At 43.2% G+C, this 14,295-nt stretch overlaps 1 protein-coding gene across 3 annotated transcripts in view; it reads right to left on the bottom strand.

Annotated features, from left to right (window-relative positions):
• The window catches only part of LOC149306046 (guanine nucleotide-binding protein G(o) subunit alpha), a 104,431-nt gene continuing 90,136 nt past the window's right edge, over positions 1-14,295 (bottom strand). Inside the window, exons 7-8 of one of the 3 annotated variants that reach the window (XM_089540382.1) lie at positions 13,786-13,939; positions 1-3,505 (exon numbers count right to left, since the gene is read on the bottom strand). In XM_089540382.1, coding sequence (XP_089396508.1) covers positions 3,318-3,505; positions 13,786-13,939 — 342 coding nt within the window. In that variant the 3' untranslated portion in view covers positions 1-3,317. Of the gene's footprint in view, positions 3,506-6,594; positions 6,749-8,351; positions 12,432-13,785; positions 13,940-14,295 lie in introns of those variants that run through there. The other 2 variants (XM_089540379.1, XM_089540381.1) reach the window with 2 other exon arrangements.

The following is a 14,295-nucleotide window of genomic DNA, read 5'->3' as shown; positions in this document are numbered from 1 at the left end:
TTGGTGGTACAGACAAACATTCTCTTTATTAAGCTACACATGAATTTTTTCCATTAGTCAGAGAAAGAAATTGGCAGTGTCTAATAGATCACAGAAACCTCACTGATTGGTAATAGAAAGGCTTAGAAAGACCGGGCGGGCATATATACATATACATATACATTTATATATATGTATGTATGTATGCGCGCTCTTTAGTTTTTCCTCTTTTAATAGTATTATTATTATTTTATCATTTGAAATCGGTGCAACTGGCTTTTCCCAGCAAAGGTACCTCTTAAAAGTGAAACCGTGAAGACGTCTGAATCAAAGTAGAAATGACAAAAAAAGGGTCGATCATGAAAACAGTGGCATTTTTTTTCTTTTTAAAATAATGTAAACAACTACATTCGGTTTTTCTTATTTATATATATATTTTTATGTGTGTGTGTGTATTTTTTAATTTTTTTAAAAGACCGTTTTCTCTTTTTTTTTACTCGTTTTTTATCGTTTTTGTGTTTTTCTTCGCAGCACAAACATCCGCACATGAGAGAAAAAAACCAAACAAAAAAAAGGAGAGAAAGAGAGAGAGAGAGATAGAAAGACGAAGGGAACGCGTGAGAGAGAAAACGCCATCCACGAAAAGGAGGGAGGGAGGGAGGGAGCGTTACGAAGAAAAAGCGTTCACATTGAAGCTCGGAGGGAAATCAAAAAATAAAATTAAATAAATAAAATAAATTTTTAAAGAACGGAACGAGCGAACGGACGGACGGACGGACGGACGGACGGACGGACGGACGGACAGACGAAGAAAAAAAGCACCCTCCCAACCCAAACTAACCTGCTTTATTAAAAAAATAATGATACGGAAAATGAAGGAAAGGGTGGAATTGGGTACGCAATACACAGTGTCCTTCGGAGGAAAAGAGGAACCTTAAACGGAGGGGTAATTTAAGTAATTAAGTAATTAAATTACTTAAGTAGTTTCTTTTGACCATCTGGGACCCGTGTGACGTTGGTGATTTATTAAAAAATTTAAAATACAAAGCCAGAGAGCGAAGGAGACGATTCAAAACGACAGACCCTGATTCAAACTAAAGAAGGAAGATGCACCTCTTTCCGGATGCCCAGTCGCCTCGGAAGTCGAGCTTGTTTGCTTATGATCTGGATGCAAGAGATTCTTTCAAGGTAATTTATTCTTATTTGGTATTAATATTAATCTTTTTTCCTGGTTGCCAATCTGGAATGAGTGACGGCGCACCTAGCAAAGGCTCAAAAGTCGGAAAGGAATTGCTTGATGCCGGCAACCTCCTCCCTTTTAGGACGCAGGGGAGCAAAAGATGCAGGAGGCAAGGAAAATATATTATATTATATCATATCATACCATATCATACCATATCATATCATATCATTTTCCTTCTCCTGCTGCCTTCATGGAGAGAAAAAGAAACAGCACCTGTAACAAAAGGGGGAAAAGGAGCCAGGAATGGGAGCCCTACAACTCTGGAAAAACTTTGCCTATTCCCCCCCATAGATCTAGGTTTAAGCAATATCTCAACTCTCCAATCTTGTTCTTGGAAAGACGGCAAGCCTCTATGAAGATGTCTCAGCTCAACAGCTTTTAGGTTTTGTACAGACATTAGATGGTTTGTTTCGGATCTACGGAGGAGAGGGGATCCACGGTTTCTTGGACCCCGCCATCGCCAACTTACAATCATAACCGTCTCGAATGGAGAACGGCTCTGTAAGAACGGGTTGGCCAATGTCAACATGCATGTTGTGTGTTTTATGTTGCGTGTGTGTTTATTTAAAATAAAGGATGAGAGAGATCCGTCCGTTCTTCCTTACAAAGCGCAGGGGGGGGGGGGGGAACCATAGGATCATAGAGTTGGAAGAGACCTCCAGGTCTCCACCCGGTCCAACGCCCTGCAATGCAGGAAGACCCAAGCACCTCTGACAAATTTTTGGCTTTATATGTTCAAAATGTCAAAGACTCCACTAAGGATAGCATCCTTCAGAAATTCAGAGCCGTTCCAACAATTTGGAGGCAATAAGGAAAGGTGGGCCTTTTTTGCAAAGGCGCAGAAGGTCATGCTACTAGCAGAGGAGGTCTCAGCAGAAACGAAGATGAAGGAGAGATAGGTATCTAGGTATGAACATGAATATTTGGGGGCTAGGATAAGGAGGGAAAAGGGAATCATTTCTCTAAATTAGGAGTGAAATAAAATGGCATTTAAATTGGGGTTTTAATCTGGTAATTCTGGGGAAGGGAGAAATGCCCTTTTCCTAAATAGAAAACTTGGCACCGACGTTACGCTTTCGTGGGTAGATACCTGGGTGCTGTTAGAGGTGCAACATTTGCGTTGCAGACAGAATTTACCCCTTTTCTTCCCGCTGCCCATGCTGGTTCAAAGAAAGAAGAACGAATACAAGCATCTTTTGCACTTTCGCGGGGGAAGCAAGTTACATTCATCGAACTAAGGAGTCTTTTTGCACAGTCAGGGGAAGGGCACTGATTTGTTTTATGTAATCTGTGTGCATTGGAAGGGATGGACTCGCATCTTTTTCCTGCATTTTCTCCCCAGCGACAATGCGTCGTTTTGGGTGCGTTCGGGCCATAAAGGAGCCAAACGGAGCCAAGCAAAAACCCGGAAAGCCAAGTCCACTGGCGGTAAAAATGAAAAACAAACACGGCAAAACATAGTAACCACAAAAAGAAGGATTTCTCTCCCCGAAAGCACCCTGGTGCACAAAGGAGTTTTTTAAAAAACAAGATTACTACTTCCCAACCCACCTTATTTTAAGAAAGTTGATTCGTTTTAAAATCCTGAAAGCTGTCGTATGCTTTCGATAGAACGGGAGGAGCGCTTAGAAAAAATCCAGTGGATGGTTTATCGGTTGGTCTATTTTTTCCTTATTTTCTCTTTCAATCGGATTATTTATCTGCCTTTGTTTGCGCAGGAAAGACGGGGCTAAGACCTTTCCAAGAGCTCTCTTGAGGCAAACTAAGAAGAAGAACAAAAGTGTTTCTTTAAATAGTATATATATAATATTCAATATTATATATATATATAGATATATATAAAATTTTTCATTACGCCTTTTTATTTACCAACTTGCATGATTCGTTGTTATTAATAATCGTTATTATTGGTGTGTGCGTGCGTGCGTGTGTGTGAGAGAGACTCGTATTTCGTTTTGCCTTTATTCCCCCCCTCCCCAAAACACTTTTAATTCTTAATTTTAATTTTTATTATTTCCTCTCGCTGTGATTGTTTCCAAATATGTTGGTTGCTATACAGGATGGAAAGGAGGAAGGGAGGAAGGAGGGAGGGAAGTCAGTATAAGCCGCAGCCTCGGAGGTTGTTGGCAATGATGATGTCGGTGACGGCGTCGAATACAACCTGGATGTTGTTTGTGTCCGTCGCGCAGGTCATGTGACAGTAAATCTCCTTGTTCGGGGAGCGGTTTTTGCTTTCAAATTGTGCTTGGATATAGGCTGCAGCGTCCTCATACGTGTTGGGACCTGCGGGCAAAGAAAGAGAGGGCAGGCGGGAAGAAGAACGGTCCTTATTAATAGCCGGTCATTATCCGCCATTAAAAATACACTCGTCTCTCTGCTTTCGCGGATTTGATTATTCACGGATTTGGTTAATATATCCTCTCTAGGAATATCTAGGTCCTCCAGGGCAACTCTATGGTCAACTTTAACTAGAGGTTCCTAGAAAGAATGCTCTACTCGGCATTTGTAGCTTCTCCAGTGCAACTCTATGGTCAGTGTCTGTCGGACGTTGACCACAGAGTTACACTGGAGGACCTAGAAATTCCTAGAGAGAACACTCTACTAGGCCTTTGTAGCTCCTCCAGTACAACTCTATGGTCAGTGTCTGTCGGACATTGACCACAGAGTTACACTGGAGAACCTAGAGATTCCTAGAAAGAACACTCTACTAGGCCTTGGTCAGTGTCTGTCGGACGTTGACCACAGTTACACTGGAGAACCTAGAGATTCCTAGAAAGAACACTCTACTAGGCCTTTGTAGCTCCTCCAGTGTAACTCTATGGTCAGTGTCTGTCGGACGTTGACCACAGAGTTACACTGGAGAACCTAGAGATTCCTAGAAAGAACACTCTACTAGGCCTTTGTAGCTCCTCCAGTGTAACTCTGTGGTCAGTGTCTGTCAGACGTTGACCACAGAGTTACACTGGAGAACCTAGAGATTCCTAGAAAGAACACTCTACTAGGCCTTTGTAGCTCCTCCAGTACAACTCTATGGTCAGTGTCTGTCGGACATTGACCACAGAGTTACACTGGAGAACCTAGAGATTCCTAGAAAGAACACTCTACTAGGCCTTGGTTAGTGTCTGTCGGACGTTGACCACAGTTACACTGGAGAACCTAGAGATTCCTAGAAAGAACACTCTACTAGGCCTTTGTAGCTCCTCCAGTGTAACTCTATGGTCAGTGTCTGTCGGACGTTGACCACAGAGTTACACTGGAGAACCTAGAGATTCCTAGAAAGAACACTCTACTAGGCCTTTGTAGCTCCTCCAGTGTAACTCTGTGGTCAGTGTCTGTCAGACGTTGACCACAGAGTTACACTGGAGGACCTAGAAATTCCTAGAGAGAACACTCTACTAGGCCTTTGTAGCTCCTCCAGTACAACTCTATGGTCAGTGTCTGTCAGACGTTGACCACAGAGTTACACTGGAGAACCTAGAGATTCCTAGAAAGAACACTCTACTAGGCCTTTGTAGCTCCTCCAGTGTAACTCTATGGTCAGTGTCTGTCAGACGTTGACCACAGAGTTACACTGGAGAACCTAGAGATTCCTAGAAAGAACACTCTACTAGGCCTTTGTAGCTCCTCCAGTGTAACTCTGTGGTCAGTGTCTGTCGGACATTGACCACAGAGTTACACTGGAGAACCTAGAGATTCCTAGAGAGAACACTCTACTAGGCCTTTGTAGCTCCTGCAGCACAGTTCTATGGTCAGTGTCTGTCGGACGTTGACCACAGAGTTGCACCAAAAGACCTAGAGGTTCCTAGAGAGGTGTCCTCTCAGGTAAAAACATGGTGGTTTCGTTATTTGCGCTTCTTCCATATTCACGGGGGTCTTGTGCCCCTAGCCCTAGTGAATACGGAGGGACAAGTGTAATCATAAAAATAGGAAGTCAGTTGAATGTCCACTCGTCCCGTTACATTTTCAGCATTGACTTTTGCGGCTTTGATTATTCACAGATTTTGTTACTACGTTCTCTCTAGAGTTTCCTAACTCTAGGTCCTCCAGCATAACCCGGCCAGAGGGTGACCATAGAGTTGTGGTCTAAGACCTAGAGATTCCTAGAGAGAACACTTTTCTGGGCATTTGTAGAGTCTAAGGCGCAACTGTCAACGTCTGGTGGATACTGAGCATAGAGTTGCAGTGGAGGACCTACAGATTCCTAGATGGGTGTTCTCTCAGGTTAAAAAAAACATTTTGTATTTGTGGTTTTTCCACTTTCACGAGAATCCTGCGCCCCTCACCCCAGCGAATGTGGAGGGACTACTGTATTGGCCAGAATCACATTGGGGACGTACGTCTTCGTAAGTGGACTTATGTCTGCAAGAATTCGAACCAGAAATCTGCAACAATTCCTATCCAGTAAAGAGCTGTTGTTATATCATAGTGGGCTCTTGGTGTCCACTGGGATTTGGTGCCAGGTGGATACCAAAATCCAGGATGCTCAAATCCCATTATATATAGTGGCATAGTAAAATGGTGTCCCTAATAGATCTCTAGAATTGTAGTCCAAGGCTCAAATCACTCAAACCACTACACCACACTGGCTCCTTCTTTCTTTGCCTCTGTACATACAGTCAGCCCTCTGTATCCACGGATTTTTCATCCACAGATTCAAGCATCCACGGCTGGAAAATAATGTTAAAATATATAAATGCCCAAAGACACACCTTGATTTTGCCATTTTATATAAGGGACACCATTTAATTATGCCATTGTATTTAATGGGACTTGAGCATCCACAGATTTTGGTATCCACAGGGGGTCCTGGAACTAAAACTCCAGCAGATACCAAGGGGCTACTATATATACATTATATATACTCGACTATAATTGGACCTCTCGAATAAGTCGAGGACAGGTTTTGGGGATAAAATTATGGACTGAGACAGAGAGAGAAGGAGTCAGTGTGGTGTAATGGTTTGAGTCTTGGACACAATTTTACTATGCCACTATATATAATGGTTCTCTGGCACGACTCCATGGCCAACATCATTGGATGACTTAGAGAATCCTAGAGAGAACATATTGACCAAAGTCACAAATAAAACCGCAAAAGTCAAACCTGCAAATGTGGAGGGCCAACTGTAGTTAGAACAAATAGACATTCTGTGACATTATGGCAGTTCAGCCTTTGGATGGGGCCAAAGGCAGGTAGACCATCCGCCGATCTGGATTTGCCATTCTCTAGGGAAGATACCTCTCAAGCGGGTCTGGATTAAAGGTCTACAAGTTTTGCAATGGATCTCAACGCCCTCAGCTCTGCTCCGCTGCCTTCTAGGATGCATCGCTTCTGGCTTCTCGAACGGCCGGAACGGAAGAGACCAACATACCTGTGTATTCAGGGAAGCAGATGGTCAGAGGCGATTTCTTGATCTTCTCACCAAACAGGTCTTTCTTGTTGAGGAAGAGAATGATGGAGGTATCGATGAAGAATTTGTTGTTACAGATGGAGTCGAAGAGCATTAGAGACTCATGCATGCGGTTCTAAGGGGTGGGCACACGACAGAAAAGGAAGACAAAAGGAAGAGAGGGACAGAGGACAAGAGGAGAGAAGGAGAGAGAAAAAGAGGTGGTTAGGCCGAGGAAAGGAGAACAGCAACCCAAACAGCAGCCGAGAAAATGGTTAGAAAAATCACGTCGACAAAAACCAAGAACAGTAACAGGTCGTGGAACAGCGAAGAAGATGAGAAAAGGATTTTAAAAATTTAAAAGTCTTTAAAACAAAAATGAAACAGCACCCATATCAAGGTGCAAATCCCAAAGGATGGAGCTACAGCAGTTAAAGTGGTACCAAACGGCATTATTTCTATAGTGAAGATGCACTATAATTCATTATCAATAAGTGGGCAGGACCCATTCACCTCTTTGATTTATTAGCCATGGATCCCTCTATGACCACCATCATATCAACAGTTGCATGCATACAAATATTAATATCTGTTTAGAAAAAAAGACAGTTATTATTAATAACGCAGTGATTTCCTTGATGTTATCCCAAAAGGAGGAAGGCCCAATAAAACTTCTCACACACTAGAAAAGAGCTGGCACTTTATTAACATTTGGTAACTAATAAATACATTACCGACAGCCAATAAATTATTACAGTAAGAATCAAAAGATCTATTAAACCAACCAACGGTCGTCATTCACGCTCCGTACAAAATGGCAGTTAATACAGTCTGGACCAATCAAACATGCCAAAAAAAAAATTAAATTAAATTATATATATATTTATAAAAAGATTCTGCAACTAAATTGGCAAAGGAAAGGTATGGTTTAGCAAGTTTCGGAAATCTCTGTGTGCGTCTGGTTAAAAGTAGTTGTGCTGCTGTGATAAAAAGACGGGATGAAAAGGTTGGACGGAGGGGGAAAAGCAAAAAGAATTGACAGTATACAAAAAGTATAGTGAACATACAGTTGCACTGAAAACTATCCTTCACTTGCACTGACTGCTGGCTAAGGATGATAGGAGTTGCGGTCCACAACATGCCAAGTTGTTGCCATTGCGTACCTTCAGGTCACTTTCGACTTATGGCGACCCTATCACGGGTTTCCTTTTGGCAAGATTTGTTCATAGGGGGTTTGCCTTTGCCTTTCTCCGAAGCTGAGAGAGTGTGACTTTGCTTGTCTATTCCCATGGGTGAGCGGAAATTTGAACCCTGGTCAAATGCCAATGCTCAAACCATGGGGTGGTTTAATGGTTGCTTTAGGGAAAAGGGAAAAGTTCTTGACCCCAATTCAATGCACCTCCAGTTGGCTGGAGATAATGGAAGCTGGCATCCAATGCATCTGGAGGGTCTCAGGATGGAGAAGGCTGCTGGCTGGGGGCTCAAAATAAGAAATCCCCACCAACTGAATGATACAGCTGTTAAATCTAAGAAAATAACAGTTGTCCCTTCATAGTCGCGGACTTGAGATTCGTAGATTTGATTATTCACAATCTCAGTGTGAGCCCTGCCTACCTACATCTTCTGTGCTCCAGGGAATGAGGCGGTGCATGCGCTGCCCGTTCCCCTTCTCCTTTGCCTGGGCATCAGTATCTCCTCCTCTCCCCTTCCCTTTGCTGTTCCCAATAATTTTCCTTATTTCTTTTCTTTTTTTAAAAAAAATTGCAGTCACAGAATTATGCAATAAAGTGAAAATAAAAATAAAACATACAGAAAATAAAAAAGAAATAAAAACAAAAATTTAAAGGCATGCTGGGAAGGGCACAGGGCAGGGATGCAGGGCTAAAGGGGACTTAGGAAGAGAGTGCAATGGCCGTCAGTGAATCAGTGAATCAGTGTCTGAATGGCACGTCAACATGTACGTAAATCTCATTTATTCAATGGGTCTCCCCTAGTTGGGACCATCAGTAGGATTCAGGTCTTTCTCACCAGTCATTCCCCCAAAGAGCTAATCCTGAAAAAAAACTTACAACCCCCAACAGTTTTAGGAATCGGTGATTGCTTTGGTGATGGGACTCTTCAGCTTTGCTAGGTTTGCTTTTTCTGCTCTCACTTGGGAATAGAATAGAAATGGCGGCGCTATGTGACATGTTAGACAACATCCAAGATCTTGCATCATTCCTGCATCCAGTTCTGTAGCAATCTGTGCAACTGAAGATGTGTCGATGGGTCTACTTACTATCGCCTTGCATGACAGTGAATGCACAGGGGCTGTTTCCACAATCCCAGGGCATCAAGGAATATGCTGAAGGCACTAATAGTGGCAAGCCATTCAATAATGTGTGACATGCCAACAGTTGTAGAACTCCGCTTCCACAACCAACTGAATACATCCATTGAACAATGGTAAAAAAATGTGCACACACACATGTACATGAACTTGCACAAGGATATGACGCCAATATGATTGTGTCCATAATTGTATCCCTCTATAGCACACACAGGTGCAAGTGTTGCACACACATGTGCTTTCTCTCTCTGTTTCCTCCAACCTTCGCAGAACTCATTTCAAACCTTCTCTTTCCACAAACGCCAATTACTTCTCACACTTGCCCCAACCTTCAACATGACCCTTTCTCTTCCATACAATAAACGCAAGACCTCCTCTTTCAGCTGAGGGCCGTACTTTTGTTGTGGGGATGTTGACTTTTTAAAGTACCCACTCTTCCATGCCAGAGAAACTGAGCCACTTCCCAAAGCTATCCTCCAACTAGATACAAATAACTAGTCACTTCCAACCAATTCCTTCTCCCAATAATGAAGGTATAACTAAGTTACAATACAGCGGAAACTCAACAAGGAATGATGCCATTCCTTTTGTGGTGCAATGGTAATTTTTTAATACTAGTTAAAGGGATGTGGCCTAAACACACTCCACAATTACATTGCTATGATTCCGCTTCAACTGCCATGGCTCCATGTTAGGGAATCCTGGGATTTATAGGTTAAGGGTTGGGTAGTACTTCAAATTTTCAGTCAGAGAGCAACTATAGGGCCTCCCTGAACTACAAACACCAGAATCCCAACAGATTGCATCAATGGCAAGAAAATTCAATCATAGCACTACCACTGTGTAGTGCGACTGTTTGAATCCAAACTAAATAACTTCTTTAAATACTATTTTGCAAAGACCTTGTGCCATTATTTGGAAGAGACCTACAAGCCGAATGAATGTGGGCTTGTATGACCAGTCTCTTACTCCCTTGATGCCCCATGCCAAAGCTGCCTACCGATGACTAACAGTACCCTTCCATAAAGAAAGCCTCAACTTTTTGGCACTTGCTTTGGGAAAAGGATCAAGCTGCCAGGGACGTAATTCACATGTGTTTGTCGAAGCTTCCCATCCCCCTCCCCAACTGGCCAAAAGGATCTCTTTTATTCCCAGCCAGCTTCCTGGGTCTTCTGTTCTCGCTTCCCTTCCCAGCGAAGGCGGCACTTTGGTCTGACCCTTTTTCAGCTCCGCGACCAACTTTGACTAAGCTGGTGGTAGCAGCAAGCCTGGAAGGCCGAAGGGTGACAAAGCAGGGTCTGGGGCTCAGTCCTAGTGTGGCTGGGTGGCCATCTGCGTAACAGCCGATTTATATGGCACTGGAAGAATAAATAATATAGGATAAGGTACACACAAGCACCAAGAACAGGCTGCTACACCAGGGTTGATGCGCTGTACAGCATTGTGGGCTCCAGTCCTGAACACTCAGAGGAGGATGGCACAAAATGACTGCCTAGTACCTCTAATGCATAGTGCTGCCCATGCACCACATGTGGCTGCTGGATGGCACTTTTGTGACCCTGCAAGGCTTCCATCAGTCCACATTAGCTACACATACACACACCCCACACATCCCAATTTAAGAAAGAAAGAAGCAAGATAGGATAAGGTACATACACAAAGCATAAAGGCCAGGTGTGTACAAGATGTGGTGTATAGCATCATAGGTGCCAGAAAGAAATAGCTGAGATTTGGGGGCAATTCTTGCTCCCAAGTTATGCGCACACACTCCAAAGGAAGGAAAACACATTAAAATATCCTCCAACCCAAAACACTTCCCTCTGCAGTTCCTCTCAAAATGGTGACAAGAAATGGTACAAATGCCAAGTTTGGAACAAAGCCAGGATTGTGAACCACGGTCTGAAGTCATAATTTTTGGGTGGGTTTTTCAGGCTATGTGGCCATGTTCTGGGAGAGTTTATTCTGATGTTTCACCAGCATCTTGGCTGGCATTTTTCCTGAAGATGCTGGAGAGATGTCATGAATAAGCTCTTCCAGAACATAGCCACAGAGCCAGAAAAATCCATTAAAAACTATGAATGCCACTTCAGGAAAACAAGAACAACAACTTCACAACACTTCAGCAGAATCATTTCAGGCACTTTGTTGTTGGCCTCTAAAATCAAAAGCAAAACCCAGCTCTAAGACCAGGCCAACATATTCCGTTAAATCCATTGCCGCCACACTCCCCTCATCCCTAAATTTCCAGGTTATTTTCTTTTTTAAAGGTACCACTAAAAAGATGCAAAACCCGGGAAGACAAGAGAACTTGCCAGTTGCTTATTATTAAATTCGAAACAAGTCACGAGGATTATTTCACACCGGATGTGAGAAAGGCGGAGAGCCATGAATCGGATGGTCTGTGTTGGGTTTTGTGTGTGCATCTATGTGTCTTGAGTGTGTGTGCATGACTATTCGGATCAAGACTGCTGCACAGAGGGAAGGGAAGGTTAAATCTTTAATTCCAAGCCATCTCTGAGAATTAAAAAAAATGGCTTTTTACCTCCCATTGCAAACAGTTGCCGGAGGGGAGCTAACTCAAACACAGAACAGGGGAAAAGGTTAAACGTCTTTCTCTCTCAATGCTTCCCTCCTGGCCCACGGCTAATATTTTAAGCAAAACCAACAACTTGAGATATCTTATGCACAGATCTCCCATGTCACGTCTCAGATTTGGCCCTTAAATGTCAAACACTGGTGCATGTGGGTTTGTTTTGTCTGCTAAAGAAAGCAACAGCATCCTGGCTCTCCATCTACATATATTTAGAAGTTCCCTCTAACCTCTTCTGCGTTAGTTTCAATACTGGTGGCCATTCTAGAAATGGAACGGTAGAGAAAGTCATTGGTGAGACTTAAAACCAGGGGAAAAGAGAATGGGAAAAGGCATAGGATTTTCTATCAAGAGTTTGGGATTCGGAGAGAAAGGTGATTTTGCTATTTCTGATTTTTGTTTCATTTAGCACAAGAAGCCACTGCTTCCTCGGTCTCTCTATAATAAAAAAGAAGGGGATAAAGTCTTGTGAATGCAGAGACCCAAGTAATAATACTTCACAAAGCCTTTTAGCCATATTAAGACACAGCTGGGAAACTGGACTTGTGATCCATCTGAAATATGGCAGTAGCATTAGCTTAAATTGGAAGGGGATTGCTGGGAAAGTGTGGCAGAAAAATGGATCTTGACCATGAGATTGCATCCCAGAAGGAGAGAAGGAAGGAAGGAAGGAAGGAAGGAAGGAAGGAAGGAAGGAAGGAAGGGAGGGGCTTCAATACAGTCCACATCCACGCAAATTGTTGGCAATGATGACATCAGTTACAGCATCAAAGACAAACTGGATGTTGTTGGTATCTGTGGCGCAAGTGATGTGCGTGTAGATCTCCTTGTTGGATGACTTATTCTTGCTCTCGTACTGGGACTGGATGTAAGCCACGGCTTCGGTGAAAGAGCTGGGTCCTGCAAGAGGAAAAACACAAATGCCAGGAGGAAGCTTCGCTGTGAAACCTGCGACAAACTCCAACCCACCAGAACGGTCTCCACGAGGCGTCGGACTGATTTCGTGGGGTAGAGAAGAATTAGCATACTCCACCAAGACTGTATTATTAAAATTATGAGATCCAGGACAAGGTCTCGATAGCCAGTCTGTTTTTTAAAAAGGCCCCCATTTCTTTTGTCTGATCAATTAAATCAAGTGCAAGGCCCAGTCCAAACTGCTCAACCACAATTTTGTGGACATTTGTATGAAATTTGCAAACCACCAATGATCTGGGTCACAATTTCAAAGCCTCTGCCTTTGGACTCTGCAGCCCACACACCTTGTGTTGGGATGGTTCAACGCAGACTTTGGGTTCTCCACTGATCCCCCAAACTCCTTGAACCCCTATTGGTTCCAGAATGCTCCCTTCTCCAAAGCTCAGCAAGACTGAAGCCAAACACTAAAACAGTTGCCCAAAGCGAACAGGAGGGATACGGATCCAAAATGGTGGCTGTAGTGAGACTCAAAATCAGTTCCCTGGATTCCAGAGAAAACCCACCCTTGGCCTAAATCAAAGTCAATGGCTTTAGATGGTGACCAGGCAAACATTGGAGGATACATAGATTTTTGTGGGTTTTTGGTGCTATGTGGCCATGTTCTAGAAGAGTTTCTTCCTGATGTTTTGCCAGGATCTGTGGCTGGCATCTTCAGAGAAAGATGCCAGCCACAGATGCTGGCGAAACATCAGAAAGAAACTCTTCTAGAACATGGTCATATAACCCAAAAAACCCACAGAAAGCGATGGATGCCGGCCATGAAAGCCTTTGATTTCACATTGGAGGATACAGCTCTCAATACCAGTCATGACGGTATGCATCTGGTGAAGAAGGCTGCAGTCCACAAACATTTATGCCAAGGGAAACTTGTTATGCCCAAATTTCGTTCCCTAGATGCATGTGATTTACTCATCACCCAACAACTGATTCAGTGAGTCTACTCTAGCAAGAACTACCAACAGGATCCAGGCCTTATTCTTTACAGTGCTTTTGGGCTCTGTTGTTTTGGATAGAATGCTAATACAGTATGACTCCTGTATCTGCAGGGGATATGTTTCCAGACCTATTATGGCTGGCGAAGATCATGGATAATGGCGAACACTATATTTGCGATGGAAGTAGACCATCGAGTCATGTTGGAGGACCTCCACTTGCCTAGGGAGGTCTTGCTAAGCATCTGGAGGTCCTCCAGTGAACTCTATGGTCAACTTCCACGCTGGAAGATCTCCAAATGCCTAGAGAGACCTTTTTTCCCCATGCGCAGGTAATTGAAACATACCTGCGTAATCTGGGAAGCAGATAATTAACGGGGATTTCTTGATCTTCTCTTCGAAGATGTCCTTCTTGTTGAGGAACAGGATGATGGACGTATCCGTGAACCACTTGTTGTTACAGATACTATCAAAGAGCTTCAGTGATTCATGCATGCGGTTCTGCAACACAAAGGAGATGCTGCGTCAGGTGCGCAACGGCTACCGTGCCATTTTGAATGCTGTAGAGAAGCATCTAAAATTCATAAAGAAATAAAAAACACACACGCACAAAAGGAAACAGCCAACGGTGGAAGTAATAAAATCAAGGTATATGTATTGGGGGGGAAATGGATGCATACAGGAAAAAAACGCAGTTCTTATCGGTTTGAAATACAGTTGAAGCACTGTAGCATTCTTTTTAAAGTCTCTACAGAGCTGTGTAGTTTGCATAGCATTATCTATTAGCAAGATTTCAGCTCTGATATATCATCATGCACCATGCACATTTTGGGGCGGATGGCAAAAACTATTATTTC

This window comes from Sceloporus occidentalis, unplaced genomic scaffold (genome assembly GCF_023333645.1).
Source record: "Sceloporus occidentalis isolate IW3139 unplaced genomic scaffold, rSceOcc1.0.p SCAF_10, whole genome shotgun sequence".
Taxonomy (NCBI): domain Eukaryota; kingdom Metazoa; phylum Chordata; class Lepidosauria; order Squamata; family Phrynosomatidae; genus Sceloporus; species Sceloporus occidentalis.
This window is presented reverse-complemented; position numbering and strand designations above follow the sequence as displayed.